Genomic DNA, 17272 nt, shown 5'->3' with positions numbered 1-17272 from the left:
TACATCAAATCAAATCTTATACATTTTTTTTTGGGCATCAGTCCTGTGTGTATAATATAAAATTACTAGCAATAACATCTTTCAAATTATTTAAAGGTGATGAACAAAAGAAGGTACCTACTGCAGTGAAGTAGCGATGGAAGAACTATCTGGGACATTTATTTCAATTTTTCTCCCTTTTGCTTTAGTGTATTCCTTTAACCAGTCATCTCTGAAAGGACTTACATCTTCTAATGGTGTTACAACAACCTGTTACATTTATTAAAAGTAGTTAACTTAAGGAATAAATAAACCATTTATAACTAGGACATACATGCCTTGATAATATTAAAAAAATTTTTTAAAAAAAATTATTACACTCAAAAAATGAGTGTGGAATTATAACTTTATTGATGAAAGCTGAGAGAGAGTTGATTTTTAATTCCCAAACTTGAATAATAATATTCTGAATTCTAAGAAATTTTTACAATACGAACCATCTGGAATTGCTTATAACTCCTTCGAAGCTCTTTTTCATAGAATCTCATGTAAATTAAAACTAACTGTTAGGATATAAAGTCACTAAAAGAAATTATAGTGAAATTCTTAAAAAGAAAAAGTTGGCAATACTAAATGAAAATCAGTAAGTGAGATTGGTTCAGCATTTAGCAGCTGAACAAAAATAACAAATCAAGTATGGATTTAAAAAAGGAAAAACAAAACAAAATTTTGTCTTAATTTCACAAAAAAATATTCTTATTTATTTACATTTAAAAAACTTGTTAATATTGCCAAAATTTTGAAATTTGGTGAAATTACATTTCGGAAAGAAGAAGTATCCTATTTGTTTAAGGATTGTTTAATATGCTTAAGATTCTTAATGGGTTAAAAAAGTTTGGACAGTACAAAAAGTTGCTGTTTTTGAATAAATTATAGTTACCATTTTGTGTTTAAATATTTATTTTCACTTACAAAAATGCATGTGTGGATGTGTCTGTAAATAGCCTGGCTGAAAAACGAAAAGTCCTATGAAACTGAAATTACATATTTAAGGAATATATATTCCTGGCATGTTACAGTAACTGTTTCAATAAACCACAGGTATCTTTATATAATCAATTTTACAAATATTTTTAATTTACTTGAAAATGGCTATAACAATTTGATTAAACTCGATATATGAATATACAATTCAATGGTCTTTTATATCAGATAGGACTTATCCTTATTGAAATAGTCTAAAAGGGCTTAAATGTTAAATTTTCACAATGGCTTCCTCTAAAGTACTTTTAATTTTGTTTACTTGGAATAACTAACCACTTTCCATTGTTAACAATAAAAAATGGATAAATATGAAGGATGAAAGATTTTGATAATAAAGGAAAAGAGAAAAAGAAGTAGACTGGGAAATAGGAAAGCAGCATTTTAGTTACTTAAAGAAACTCTTAAATACAAATGTTCACAACAGAATAAACATTTTTGCCTTCCAAGGTGGTAAGTGAAAATTGTGTGATGCACCTACCTCATCAGGCATTAAACTGTCTTTAATGGATATGTCGGGGTTGTCTGGTCTTAGGCGGTTCTCCAGCCTGATATCCATTTTTACAGAAGGCCCTCGACAAGGCATATTCATTAATAAGTTAGGACCAGCCGTGCCAGAGGATGAGCTCTGGCCACTGACGCAGGTAGAGGAGGTCTAGGTAAGAGAGAGTCTGAGGTAGAGTAACAGTTCTAGTTGCCGAGACGAAGCGGACGGACTAGAACTGTTAAGATAGAAGCCAGCTTACTAGTTGCTGAGATGAAGCGGACGGACTAGTAAGCTGATAAGGCTAGGTGCAGCTCTGGTTGCCGAGATAAAGCGGATGGACCAAGATTGCTGGAGAAAGGGAGAGGAGATAGTCCATCGTCTAAGGTGAGCATACTAAAAAACAACTCTTGTGAGAATAGATTGGCAATGAACTTCTCTATCTCAAGTGGATCTAAGAACAAAGATGGGGATTTAGAGTCCCTTAATTATAGGCCTAGTCCACTAGGGTGTGACCGAGAAGCGGTCGGTACATGTCTGCTTGAGATAAGTTCGTGCATTGCATTGTTATCATTTATTATTCATTGTACAGATATTGCTAAGTATTATGTACAGAAATTATTAATATATAAAATTACAATATGTCTTTAACAAAAAGAAGTATTAAGTAAATTTGAGAGCTTCGGTGAGGCTCGAGGTGCAGTGCTCTGGCGGGTTGTGGTATAACCACTTGCTCCCTCTCGCTACAGATACGTATACACAAGGCACAACAAACTATGTGATTAATTGTGTTAGAGTTTATTATAGAAAAGTTTGACTGTATATATAATCTGACAAACCTTGAGTTGTGCTCTAGAAAAAAGAGATCTATCTGACAAAGAGAACCAACCACTGGCATGTTCCAGGCCAGCCGTAATTGGAGTAAGGTCAACACCGGTTCGAAGTACAATAGGCCACTGGGAGCTGCAATCACTTCCTCTGTCTGGTTCCTCTGTACCACCATTCAGATCAACAAAGACCTCGAGTTCCCTATCACACTGTTATATTACAATTATAAACATTAATCAAATTAAAATAACTAAGAAATAAATTGTTATTTCAATACTGATTATTTTAATTTTGATGATAGAGAGAAAAAACAAATTGCATTTTAATCATTGGTGTAATTCAGAAGACCATTGATAATTCACCATAGTAAAAAAATATATTTACTACATTAGGCGGTACATTGTAAGGTTTCACACTTTTTCATTAAACCTACAACTTTTAATAATTACATTGATTTGTCATTTTTAAAAATGTTATGTTTATAGGTAGGTCAGAGGAGATGAAATATCACTGCCAGCAGCTAATCAACTAATATCATATTAAAGAATAATTCATTGAAATGTTTTTATGCAATACTGTTGCGGTTCTTTTAAAATCAGACCATAGACCACTGTAAAACAATGGTCAATCAATCCCGATTGCTCCAACATTATTTTAGACAGAAGTATCTTTTTTTACCCTTATAATCTTACATCAAAATGGAACATTATAATCAATGTATTTTGCCGTTCTAATTTTTTATTTAATTTCAATTTTTATTAGGGGGGACTGGGGAAATTTTGTCCCATAAATGCAATAGAGGAATTTCAGCCTCATTTTGCTGGAATTGTAAATATTCTTACTTTCTTTTTTTATTATTATTTAGAGAATCTAATGTGGATTACATAAGAGGTTTTACAAAAAAGAAAAAATAGTTTTTAACTATTTAATGTCCGACGTTTCCCGCCACTTAGTAGGGCATCAGAGCTGTTCAAAGTGATTATGTTTAACATATCGCTTTGAACAGCCCTGATGAATCCCTGCAAAGTGGGATGAAATGTCGGATATTAAATAGTTAAAAACTATTTGTTCTTTTTTGACCGCAACCCTGACCATCTTCTTATATTGAAGTTTTACAGTCAAATATATATAGTTATATATATAAATAAATAATTTTAAAAAAATTCTAAAGGAAAATCAACTCAAAGCTTTTTTTGGTGCAGAATGTAGAAGACATAATGAACACTGTAAAACAATCTATAAGAAACTTTGTAGTCAGATTGTTATTCTTTATTTTTTAAGCAGTGGATTCTATGATGGATGATAGAATGCAGCAAGCATTCAATAAATTTACTTAACAATTGATTGAGACAGCTCTATGTATAAAAATCAGTAGATATTTCATTTATGATCCAATTCTTTTAAGAAACAACAGAACATAAATTAGTACAGAAGTAAATATTTTGATTTTTCTCTCTAAACATTTCAATTAAACGTTATAGCTTTAAACTATTAAAAAATAATTAGATACCTTTTTCAAAAAATCTACTGGAAGATCTACATCCCAAGATTCATTCCAAATGGGATTAGATTTCTTTTCTACTACTTTGGTTTTTAATATTCTAGGTTTTCCATCCATCATGGCTGAAAAATAAGCGTAAGACGTAGGTTTCACCATAGCTATTTTAGCATTTGGCTGTCTCACTTCAACTGAAGGTAAACCAAGGGCTCTGCATATTTGGACCCTAACCTTGAAAAACTGTTCTTCTTTATAAGAAGTATAAGATGTCTGAGTATCCTTATTTTGAGTAACAAAGTCTGTTTCGACCCCGATATCTTTGCTTTCTCTCCCATTATATTCTTCTTTAAAAATTTTCAATGATTCCAAAGACTTTAAAGTAGTATCATCTTTTTCAGATCCACTACTTATGGTCATGTTTCTCTGAACCCTTTTATTATTATCTTCATTAACATTAGGAATATCATGATTACTTTTTAGAAGAAAAGAGTCTCGTTCACCTTTAATTTTTTCATTGATAGACGATCTATTATTTTTAAGGTTCGCACTACTATTGGTTTGAAAAGGTATATTACCTTCTTCTTGTACTTTAAACATAGAAGAATCACTATTTATTGAAAAAGACATGTTTGAAAGACTGGAAAACGGGTTGATAGGATTTTGAGTAGTATCTTTCATAGAAAAAGAAGAATCACTTTCTAATCTAACATAATTGTGTTGATTAGAAAAATAATGTGGCAAATGAGGAGGAGAACACAAAAAACTATATTGAGATCTAGCTTCAAAATCCATTGATTCTTCCCTACTCGGTAAGTCAACTTTCAAATCAAAATGTTCAAAGGCATCACATGCTCTTGAATCAGAGACTTTGGGAACGGTCTCTTGAATTGTTACTGGGCTTTTCTGTTTCATGTTCTTATCTGCCTGTCTCCCTTTCATGTCACACAAAACTTCCTCAACTAAATTACCTAAATTTGTAGTTCCTTTGGCACTTGGAATTTCAGCATTAAGACCATTAAATTCATGAAGTTCGTTTCTATTACTATAACCAGTAGATTCCATTTTCAAGTTTTTTCCATTCAGAGCATAACTTTTCTTTTCTTTTCCATGACTATTAAAAATAGATTCCAAATCAGAATCTCTCGCATCCAATGTTCCACTCACAGCATTATTTCCATTAATTGGGATATTTTTATCAAAATCTTTTACAGTTCCCAATTGTTCATCTTGCGATTTCTCAATGGTTTGTTTCTTGAAATCATGATAATTAGGGAATTTTTTTACATGAACATTTGACTGAATGAAATCAGGAGAATTTACAATTCTGTTTCTGGAGCTTATTTTAGTTGCTTGAGTGAAATCTGGCTTCAACTTATCAGGAATTCGATTAATTTTCCTGTTATCCTGCTCTTTATAATGGTCAAAATTCATTAGAGGAATATTTCTATCATTGAAAGAGTGAATACAATTCCCTTCACTTCTATCAAATATCTCATGACCAGAAAAATACTCTTTACCTAAATCCTTCCATTCTTTATATGATGTGGCTGAAGCACAACTATAACCCAGGATAACATGTAAATCACCAAATGAGCCTGTATAGCCATTGGTTACAGATGATTCAACAACAGTAATGGGAATAATAATCTTTTCAAAAATAGCTTCTCTTTTTCTTTGTTGACAGTAAACCAGTTCGAGATTACTTAACTTCATCAGAGGAAGAATAGCCTGGAATATATTAAAGAAAAATTAGAGGCAATAAGTACAGATGGATCTTTAGCAAATCCATCCAAAATAGCATTGTTATCTATATTAAAAAGATAAAAATTATAAGTTATACCTTATATATATTATTATAACATATACCTTTCCTAGCATATAGTCTCGAGGCCTGGGCCTATAGTAGCGACCCCAAACACTAAATGTGATTTCATGAACTGGTAAGGTCATGAGTGCCCTGGTGAGTTTACAGTTTAATCTCATCTTATGCCGGTTAACTGCTTTGAATTCTGTTTCCCTTAGGGCCATCTGAATACCAGTTCCATTTGTTACTTTATCAAAGACCACTAAAAAAAAAATAAAGAAGAATTAAAATAAAAGCAGGTTTCACTTTGCTTTTGAAAGGTAAGGGAATATAGTATAACAAAAAATAATATTTAAATGCATATGTTTATAAAAAAAAAAAGTTTATTTACTCCAATTCATCAATGAAAAATACATTTTCCAACAATTTCTGAACAAAATTAATTGAATAAGAAAAGTCATTAAATTGGTTGTTATGACACATAAGAATCAATAAGTGATAGATCTTAGTCATGACCGTTAGTATTCTAAATGTTCTACAAAATAAAAAAATAAAAAAATAAAATTAGAAGAAAAGCTCCTCCTGGAGCTTAATTACGAGACTGGCCAAACTGAAATTCCTAGTGACCGAAGTATGGTTTACCTATATAAGATTATTTTTAATTTTAATATATATATAAATTTTTTAACTTGTTCGCCACAATGTTCTGCCCACCAAAATTTTTATAAAAATTTCAACATGTATGATCTTATAACTTGTTCGAGACTGGTTTTATAATTTAAATAAAACAAATTATACCCAATTAAGTCTCAACCATCCTTATTTATACTTCAAATGTCCAACATTTCGGCCATCAAAGTAATGCAAGCAGCGAAGCACCAGGAGGAAAAGAATAAAATCATCGGGCCCTGGTATTTCAAGATGCTTGAAATGTGATATACCCTTGATGACTGTAGGCAGAAAAAGTTGCAAACTGATTGCTGTAGGCTCATAATGAAAAAGGGGTAAAATTAAGGATTTACTTAAAAATATAGACTAGACAGTCGGTGCTTATCTATCTGTGTCGTGGAGTAGCTACTAAGCTTCTTTATAATTGCCTCCTAAAATTTGTACACCCTTAATTAATATAAGAATAAAAAGTAAACTTTTTATATCAGAAAGTGAAAACTCATCATGAATCAAAGATTTTTTAGTGATGTAAAATAAAAGCCAATCAGATTGAATTCCACTGAATACTGGAAATTCTTTTGAAGAAGATGCATCTTGACATTCGAAAGGACAGAGTTTATATTGAGAGCAGCATTGCCTCTGTTAGAAACATTAATAGATGGTAGTGTGGGATTCCTGTGGTCTTCACATATGGTACATACCTCATAACAATATTTCTCGGCAAGTTGCTGAAGTTTTTAGTCAATATTAGATGAGAAAAAAGCTGAAAAAAACAACCAAGAAAAATACTTTCAAGAGGATATCCCATGTTTTGTTGAATGAATGAAAATATGGCCTCAATTCCTAATACATAACTTTAAATAAAAAAAGAAAGGAGCTGGTTTTGTGGCAATAAGGGAACCTTGGTCAACAATATCTCTTATTTAATTTGCTAAACTAGGTTTTTAAAAAAATATATATACTTTAGGAGTTAAGTTAATATATTAGATTTATTATGTGATTCTTAAGTCACTAGGTTCCAAAATGCATATATAAATTATGAAAACTTAATTGTTACAATGTTATTAATAATACTCCTAATAAGTAAATAAATGTTTCAGTAAATAAGAAAGTACCATAAAAAAAAAATTAAAAAAATATAATCAATATATCAATAAATATAATCATGTTTACTTTTGCCACTGCAATCTAATTTTGGGAAGTTGTAATCAACATAGCAATCCATGTCATTATCCCCAGTGAACAAAGGAATACCAACAACTTTTTCAATCTTTACAGTAAAATCATGTATTCTAGTTTTTTCAAAGTCCAATGGTAAACCTAAAATTTCTTTTTTTCTGTCTAAAAAACCATCACTGTAATTAAAATCCTGTTTAGAACTATCTTCATAAAAATGATGAGGTTTTCTACAAAAATGTCTTTCAAACTTATTGCTCTTTTCTAATCCAGGATCACGGTGTCTAGTTGTAAATTGATTATTGCCATCTAACTGAATTATACCCTTTTCTTCATTCTTATTTTCAAAAGCATCACTGCTATCCCTAAAATCAAAGTGATAACAAAAATAATGAAAAATAGTAAACAATACAAATAAAAAAGAAAATTTGTAAAGAAAAAAATTGACATAAGTGAAAAGCAGTTATCAGAAAAAACAACGTATATCTCATTTTGTGAAAAAGTTAACCTGGTCGTGTTTGTAAGAGAGCTACTCAAGATAAAAGTAAAATAATAGAAAGTGAAGAATAAAAACATTTCAAAATAAATATATTCAATAAGCCAATAGATAAGTAATTAAGAAAAAAAAGTAGAAAATTATATTTGTGACCTCTAGACCCTAACTGTGGTGTAAAGTTCATAGGGAAATTTAAAAAAATTGTGAGTGATTGTTTAAAACCTGTAATTAAATACGGAGGACCCTAAAAATTATTTAATATTTGGTGTGATTTTTGTTGCAAGAAATAAGAAAGAATAGAAAAAATGAAAGATAGGATGAAATAAAAGGCATAAAATAAATTGAATGAATGACAATGAGTACTTATGGGTTGATAGTTGCATTACATATGAATTTCTAGTCTAGTTTAGTTTATAAAAGATGGAAATTAGGGTATGATTCATTGTACAAGGAGGTGGAAAGAATAGAGTAATAAACCTGATATAGACTATTGTAGAAATCTTGAAGGACATAAATCTTCAGAGATGAAATACAGAATTAAATTGAAAAAAATGATTGACACTAAACAGCACAGAAAGAGCGACTTAACTTGAAGAGTGCTACAGAACAACAGACATATACAGACTTAGTATGTATATATTCTCAAAAAACCTGTGAAAGTCTGGTAAGTTAAGAAAACATCAATGTTTTATAATTCATTAACTTTTTGAAAATGGAAAAATGACACATTTCTTGTGCTACAAGTTAAGTGGCTCTTCAAGATTGCAAATACCTTCTTACATTATTTTTTTAAAACGACCCTTTGATTAACTGATCTCAAATTATACATCCTATATGACTCTTTTCATATTCTAATCAATGATCTAATTCAATTGGACAAAATTATAAATTCACTATTATAAAACTGATTCTAGTTAAAATCTTCCTTTTTTTTTTTTAAAAGATAAACAGGTTCAGACTGATCGAGTGATATGGAATTTTTCTGGAAGTTGTTTTCATGCTTTTTTTTTTTAACTTCTTATGGTATTTGTTTATATCTGTTTCTGAACGAAACACATCAAAACAGTTATTAAGAAACTAGAAATAGATTATAGCTACACAAATGTTTTACTATCCAACACTCCTCTCCTATCATTATTTTTTAAGATTAGAATTGTTTCTCAAAGATTTATTATTCAAAAAATAATATAAAATTGAAATCATATTGAAAATAAGTTTATCTGCACTATCTAATTGTGTTTATTTTATTTTTAATGAAAACAATCACTAGCAACTAGGAATCACATTAAGAGAAAGATTTGTTAGATAAGAGTAGGCTAGTAAAACAATTGTAGTCACTTGTGGTATAATAACTTACTGAGTTAATTGTTTTAGGCTTATGGCAGAAGAGAAGCAACTTAGGAATTATAATACAATTTTCAGTACTAATGCAGTCTTCTAATAATGAAAAAAAGAACAATTACTTACTTTACAGGTTTTTGACAATGGCAAAAACAATCAGTTTCTGTAAAAGGCAGGGTTGTTTGTACACAAGCCTCATGTTTTTCAACAACAGGATTCTTATTTACAATACCATCTGTTGGCAATTAAAAAAGTATGTATTCACTATATAAAAAGATCTTTAAATATAACTATATAAACTAAAGAAAAATGAATAAGGATATTAGTAAATAAAACTTTTTTCATAAAATAAATTATCCTTAAATTGACTAATAATATTTATTGTTGATGGTATTTAGTCAAATGAAATGCATATTATGAATAAAATAGCCAAAATATAATTGGGCTGGAATGCTGGCCGATCTAATAAAAACATTAAAACATAACTGGTCCCAACTATTTTCTCCTTGATAAAATTTATGAAATATATAATAACATATAATTATGTTAACAAGCATTGCTTTAGGAGCTTGTTTATAAATATTTATGTTGTTATTTAAACAATTTTTTTTGGAGTTTTGGACAGTTTGTCCATTATTGTAAAATAAGTTTATTGAAATATTGTATAATTCCTAAATTTTACTAAAAAATGTTCACATGAAAAGCTGTAATGCATAGAGTTAGATGAAAGTTGGCATCATTGTTCCATACAGGCAGACCTAGAAATACTGTAGAAGTAAATCAGCCACCAAACCCTTCTACTAATAATGGAAGGAGGGTCATCTGAACATTGGAACAGCTTGTTAAAGGAATCAGAGTCAAAATATATTGTGAAGTGAACTTATAGCACTGATTAGTGATTCTCTAATGAATATATAAAAGTCTTTTGGTTATCAAAAATTATTTCTACCAATTTATGACATGATAAGTATTTGTACATTACATGAGGAAATTTTTCGGGTATTAACCTCGGGTATCTTTTTGTCAAGCATTTTGCCTACAAATTATGGGCCCAATGTTTGAACCAAAGTTTAGAAATTTTTCAAAACAGTAGCCATGGAATTCAGATAACTATCATTTAAACCATGCACTGGAACTAAACAAGCATTTGGCATAAAATACAATGTTTGTTTGTAAGTTACACCAGAATAGAACTGATTAATCAACAATCAATTTGAATAAATGTATCTAATAAACCATTAATTTTGTTTACCTGTCTTTGAATTCAAAAGATCAATAGTTCTCAAAATTTCTTCATCAAGCCGAGTCACGGGAAATGCTTCTTCAGAATTAACAGCAGCAGGTCTGTCAGAATGAGAAGAAGAGCTTTCAACTTCAAGAGATTCAACAAGCATCTCAGGATTAACTTTAGAAGATAAGTTATCACAATCTAACTCATGCACGTCTTCAAGATTTTCTTCAGGTTTCTTTGTGATGTGGAATATTCCTTCTTAAAAATTTCAATAAGATAAGAAAAACATAATTGAACACCAACAATTCTTTAAATATTAATCAATCTCAAATACTAAAATAATAATAATAATTCATACAATACAAGAGACAGTAGATGGGTAAAATTATTATTTTCTGAAATTGATAGTTGAGAAAAAAAGAATGGTAAGAAGCAAAACAAATGGTTAAAAAAACTACATGCCACTTTAAAATAATAGCAATATCTTAAGCATAACAATACATGTTTACCCGATTTCACAGTGAAACTATCATCCATGTAATTTGGGGGTTCTGAAAGGTTCTAAATTGTTAATAATTAAATAAACAGATCAGGATCGCAATACCTAAGTAGGAAACTGAAACTTGTCTTTTTGTTGGTAGCGTTGTCTTTTTACCTTGTGGTATTAATAGGAGACATTACGGTCAAGATTGCTAAATAGCCTGATTTATTATATTCCATATTGTTTTTTCAAAAATTACAGTTTCCACCCAGTTAAATGCCCAGAACACTTCTATTTCGAGGAAATACACTAAAACTGCTCCAAAGCCTATTAAATAGATGGGCATTACAATAGTACATTCCATTGAAAACAATTAAAGGAATGTTTTAGAAAAATAACTAAACTCATGATATGAATATACAATCAAATAATACCATCATACATAAATTAAAAATTACTTTTAGAAGAATATCACCTTTTAAATTGTCTAGCATCCCTAAAGTTATAGTAACATTAAGGTGTCCAGTCAAGAGCCTAGTATTGCTATAAATAGGAAGGCAAAGAGAGGCTGAATGAGCACCAGTTTCTGAATTTAATTTTTCCAACTTAGCAGATCCCAGTGGGCATGGTACTCGCTGATTCAAATGCCTCCAGGAGATGTTAAAGACTGATCCATTTAAAACAGAGCACACCCGAGGCCAAGTTACAGACCCACACAATCGATGAGAACTCCCTTGATCAAAGTCAACACCTTAAAAAATTAAAAATTAATTTATATAAATTCAGTTTTAATAAATTACTTCAAGGAAGATAAAATAAATTATTATTTCTTTTAAAAATTTTTGAGGTTAATCACTTCCATCATTTGAAATAAATTATTATTTATTTATTCATGACATTGTACGTTTCAGGACCACTGTCCCATATTCATGAACTATAAAACCTCATGATTTCATATGGGAAATCATGTCAACCATTTTCTATATCAAAATGGTGAATGGTGAAAAACTTGAATCATTATTATATATATATATATATGATTCATCATATGTTTTAAAATGTGAAGGAGATAGTCAGGGGTGTGGTCAAAAAGGAACAAAAAAAGTTGATGTTTCACACACCGCTTTCTAGAGCTTTATTAGGGCTAAATTCATTTACTATCTCACATTTCAGGAAAACAAAATGCAATATGAAAAGTTCTATTCAATATCCTACAGCAAATCATCAACTCCTGTTACTATCAAAAACGCCTGTCAGTAAATGTACTATTAGAACAACTCATACTAACAAATACCTTATATACATAATGCATTCAAACAGATATACATGGTCATACTTACTGATATCCTAGTAAATATTATTTTCAATTAATAATAATTTAATATATGAATAATTTATATATTAAATTATTATTAATTGAAAATACTATTTACTAGGATATCAGTAAGGATGACCATATATATCTGTTTGAATGCATTATGTATGTAAGATATTTGTTAAGTATGAGTTGTTCTAATAGTACACTTACTGACAGGCGTTTGTGATAGTAAGATGAGTTAATGATTTGCCACAGGATATAGAATAGAACTTTTCATATTACATTTTCTTTTTCCGAAATGTGAGATAGTAAATGAATGATTTTTACATATTATCAATATAAACTTTATTTAGTAATATAATGTGGCATTAATGTGAATATTGTTATATTATCAATCTGGATAGAAAAAGGGTTCATTTTTAAGAAGCAGCCCGAGGTGGACAAAAAGAACTGATTGATCCACATGGCAGAATTATTTTTCCCAATACTACCAACATTTGTAGGTAGTTTATAGATATTATAAGTTATAAATGCACAGACATAAGGTTATAATGGGTACACAAGCATGCCAACTTGATTAAACCTGAATCAACAATTTTGTTATACTTACATTGGCCCTTAAGCTTTTTTGTAACAAATTTAATACTCCGTGAACTGAATTCTCCTTTAGATGGAAACTTTATTTCTAAAAAAAAATAGGTACCTGGAGGATTGTGGTTATGACCTGAAATCAAGCATATTTAATATTCCATGAAGTATTAATATAAATTCACAATCATATAGAAGGAAAATAATAAATTTGAGAGTCTACCTGGAACATAAAAAATTTTCCTGCTTCCATCTAAACTCAACTTTAATGAAGAAATGGTAATACGATAGCAATTGAATTTTGTTTCTTCTTTTTTTTCTAGAACATTTTCATCTACAAGAATGAAATCAGAAATATTTCATAAATAAAGAAAAGATAGCAAATAATAAAGCAAATATAACAAGATATTGCCAGTTCTTATATTAGCTCGTTCTTTCAAAAGCTTATTTTTACAGCTTTAATTTAAACTTTTTCTTATTTTGGTTTGGTTTATTTTTTTATTTTACTTTGGATTTTCTTCAATTCAAGTCAATTTCAATAAATTTTTTGAGGTTAAAAACTTCCAAAAGTTGAATATACTTTTTTCTTTTTTTACGTTTCGGGACTATTAATGTGTATAATGTTAAGGAGGGAGGAAGTTTAAAATCAGATACTATAAATGATAAAGGATTTTTGAAAGGAAATAGTTCTATGAGATGGGATATAACAATTGGCAGGTCAAGGTCTTGAATTTAAGAGGTACATGAAAGAGCTGAGGGGAGGAGGTCAAGAATATAGGAATCATTTAGTTTTTAAAGATTGGAAATAGAATGCACTAGAATACTAGTGAGCAATATGAAAGCAACTGAACTGGAGTCTAACCCTGAACAGGAATTTTATGAAACAATCCATTAATCTTTTATGGCTCATGTCATGCTCATAATAGTCCCCAAACACTGAGCATTTCTAATTGAATAGTAAAGAATGTGGGATTATACTAGATCAGGAGTACTTAGGGAGAATGGCTCATGGAATCTGAGGAGCTGTTCAAGGATTAAGAAGAATTTTCTGGGGGTTTAAGAAATAAGGTTACTCCAATTAGGATGTTCATTAAAGGTAATTCTGAGGTTTTTCAAAAGATTTTTGGAACTTAATCTACTAATACAATCAGAAAGTTCAAATTTTATAAAGCTGCAGGAACTAATCAAGGCAGGTGATGAAACTAGAGTTTCTAAATTACACCTTATGGTTAAAAAATCTAGGAAATTGATAAAATACCCGAGAATTGGAGGAATCTTTACTTATTCCAAAAAAACAAAAAAAGGCAAAGTATGGACTGTAATAACTTTTGAAGGAACCTCACTCCTACCTGTATGTTATAAAAGATTTATGTAAATCTTAAATAGTCGAACCATGGAATATATTTAAGAAATTATCGGAGAATACAAATCTGGTTTTAGGCGAAAATGTTCAACTGTTAATCAAATTTTTTGATTATGTTTAAAGAAAAAGTTGGAATACAATGGAGTGATAGTTAATCAGTTGTACATAAATATTGAAAATACTTAGTATTCTATTAACCACCAGAATTGCATATTTAGATTGAACAGATAATACCAAAGAAGTTAATAAATCTATTATGGATGAGTATGATTGAGTAATCATTATTCTGAGATGCTTGAGGTTTGGTCAGGTTTAAAATAAGATGAGTCTATATCACTAATCTCATTTAATTTAGCATTAAAATACATTATTAGAAATGTGATTTATACTGATTTAAATATAGGATTTAACTTTAGGTGGTAAAACACGCATGCTTAAGAATGATGATGATTTGGTATTATTGGATAAGAGCGAGGAAACTAAATACAACCATGTTGATATAAGCTAGCAATTAAATAGATGAAACAAAATAAATGGTTAGCAGTGAAAAAGGTGACAATTTTGGTGATATAGAAAATATGTGGAGAAGATGGTCGTTGGAGTGGTCAGCAAATAAACAAAAACTATTTAACTGTGCCAATGCTTCGACCTGAATTTCAGGTAGAGGTTCAACTGCCTGAACTCCCTGAAGAAGGCCTGAAATTCAGGTCGAAACGGCAGCAAAAATAAATAGTTTTTGTTTATTTGCTAACCCCCCCCCCCACCATCTTCTCCATATATTAATCTACAGTTAACTATTCTATTAACACCTCACAATATAAAATATATTGGAATAGGAAGAAAAGTTTAAGTATTTAGGGTCTATGGTAACTAGAAAAAGTTAAATTAATGATAAAATAAAAGAGAGGTTTAAGGTGGGAAATGCTTGTGATTTTTCGATTTCGAAATTGTGTACTTTGTGTCTTCTATGCAGAAACTTAAAAGTTAAGATTTACAAAACTATTATTCTTCCCACTGTCCTTGACAGATGAGAAACATGGGTCTTCTTACACTGAGGAAATAACAGTCCTTTCAGGTTTTTGAAAATAGAGTATTACATAAAATATTCAGACTTAAATTTTACTGGTCAAAATTTCAGCTGAATGAGTTGACCAGAGAATTTAGAAGAATTTACACAACACCGAATTAAGGGACTGTACATGATAAATATAATACTGTGGCAAATAAAATGGGAATGTAAAGTTGCAGGACTTACTAACAAATGCATCCCTAAAATATTATTGAACACTTCGGATGAGTAAATCTCATAATTTTTGATGATTAAACATTTTGGGAGATGTAAGGAAAATCAGGAGTGGAAACAGCACTTTAGGTAGGAAAATGTGTAATTTGGAAGAGAACTGTATGATCAAAAAAGTTAGCTTTTGAAAATTAAAGAGGACAAGGATAATGCTTTTTTTTTGGCCTGTGAAGGAATAAAGATCTCAAGCATTTTTTATTAAAGCTGATTGAGTGGAATAACCAGAACGGACCTGATTGGAAAGGATTATAAAGAGTTAAAAGTATGAGGTGAGTAAAGAATGGGCTAACTTTCAAAAGGCTTTACTAAATTAAACAAATACCATTGTTAAGCTGAATGCTCTCTCTTGTCTGGGCTAAATCAGTAGAGGATGTAGAATTTGTTTTTAGTGAAACTGGTTCTGATTTTTCATCTTTTCTTTCAAGGCTTGCAATATTTTCTTCTCTGCAATCTTGACCATGAAGACAACATTTTGACTAGCATAATACAAATTACCAAATTAAATTAATTTTTACCATACAATATAAATAAACAGTTTTAACAATAAAACATACTTTTGTAAGTTTAACTTCTTTTGAGTCTACTTTTGCAATATCAACTAAGTTTTCAGCAGGAGAAATGCAACGTAATGTTTTAAGTGCTTTTACCTCTTCTTCTGGTGACATATGTTTACCTTCAAATAGTATGAAAAATTAATTATGGGCTAGTATATCTTAATACATTGATAAAATTAATAACAAATAAGTACCTAAAAGGAAATCGACTAATTTAACCTCTTCTTCTTGTGAACATTGCTTCATGAAGTTTAAGTCTAAATCACAATTGACAACAGAATCTATATGATCGATTGGACAATCAGCTAAAACAGACATAACCATGGCTTTTCGCAGCTCATAGCCTTTTTGTAAAATATTAGAAAAAAATTTGTCTTCTATGGGACTGTCTGATTTACACTTGTTACTAGAAAGTTGATCAGAGTAAGATATTTTATGATTGTTTTCAGATTTCACTTTGAGGGATTCTTCAATGGGCCTTCGCATTACTGGCCGAGAACCAATTTGTTTAAAAGTCAACTCAAAACTAACATGAAGATCGCCAATTCTATGACCTTTTGGAGAAAAAATTGAAAAATAGGAATGATAATTTTTGAGAGCTAAGATCTGCTCAACTTCCTTGATAACTACAGATCCTAAAATAACATTTTTATTTTGTCCTCTGAGAACAGTAAATGTAATTCTACCACAATTCCTCAAGTAGCTTTCAAAAAGCCCAGGGCTGGTTCTAATATTGTATATCACAGAAGTGTCACTGTTTTTCTTTGGCTCATTAAGAGTAATATCTTCTGGCCAGAATAAAGTACAATCTTTTTCACCCCACCACTGTAATTGAACAATAACTTCACCAGGAGAATTCCTGGCCCAAAAGATTTCATCAACTTTGACCATAAGGTAACCAGTTATTTTTCCATTTACCCCAGGAGGTAGAACCTTTTCGGGGTTCATTATTTAAACAAGGAAGCAGCAACATGTAATACTTTCATACAAACAAACTACTTAATTTGAATATCTCAACAACGAACCTTTCCCTCGAAAACTTCCTTGATTAGTAACAGTTACTCACAGCCTCCTAGTTATTTCTCTTAGTGATTCCTGTCAACAAGTGTAAACAAACCTTT

General features: G+C 30.1%; 1 protein-coding gene across 7 annotated transcripts in view; it reads right to left on the bottom strand.

The window, feature by feature from the left end:
• The window catches only part of LOC106680865 (uncharacterized), a 26512-nt gene extending 9257 nt beyond the window's left edge, over nucleotides 1-17255 (bottom strand). For 4 of the 7 annotated variants that reach the window (XR_010843570.1, XR_010843572.1, XM_014420852.3 and 1 more), the window contains exons 1-13: nucleotides 16346-17255; nucleotides 16152-16270; nucleotides 15920-16073; nucleotides 13158-13268; nucleotides 12957-13070; nucleotides 11504-11779; nucleotides 10569-10805; nucleotides 9443-9551; nucleotides 7477-7844; nucleotides 5697-5896; nucleotides 3843-5558; nucleotides 2344-2541; nucleotides 122-249 (exon numbers count right to left, since the gene is read on the bottom strand). Coding sequence is in view for 4 of the 7 variants with exons in the window: in XM_014420852.3 (XP_014276338.1) it covers nucleotides 122-249; nucleotides 2344-2541; nucleotides 3843-5558; nucleotides 5697-5896; nucleotides 7477-7844; nucleotides 9443-9551; nucleotides 10569-10805; nucleotides 11504-11779; nucleotides 12957-13070; nucleotides 13158-13268; nucleotides 15920-16073; nucleotides 16152-16270; nucleotides 16346-17099 (4484 nt within the window). In the remaining 3 variants the exon portion in view is untranslated. Of the gene's footprint in view, nucleotides 1-117; nucleotides 250-2343; nucleotides 2542-3842; nucleotides 5559-5696; nucleotides 5897-7476; nucleotides 7845-9442; nucleotides 9552-10568; nucleotides 10806-11503; nucleotides 11780-12956; nucleotides 13071-13157; nucleotides 13269-15919; nucleotides 16074-16151; nucleotides 16271-16345 lie in introns of those variants that run through there. The other 3 variants (XR_010843571.1, XM_024361597.2, XM_014420855.3) reach the window with 3 other exon arrangements.
• Nucleotides 17256-17272: the final 17 nt, after the last annotated feature.

This window comes from Halyomorpha halys, unplaced genomic scaffold, assembly GCF_000696795.3.
Source record: "Halyomorpha halys isolate HHAL.00 unplaced genomic scaffold, Hhal_1.1 Scaffold297.1, whole genome shotgun sequence".
Taxonomy (NCBI): domain Eukaryota; kingdom Metazoa; phylum Arthropoda; class Insecta; order Hemiptera; family Pentatomidae; genus Halyomorpha; species Halyomorpha halys.
This window is presented reverse-complemented; position numbering and strand designations above follow the sequence as displayed.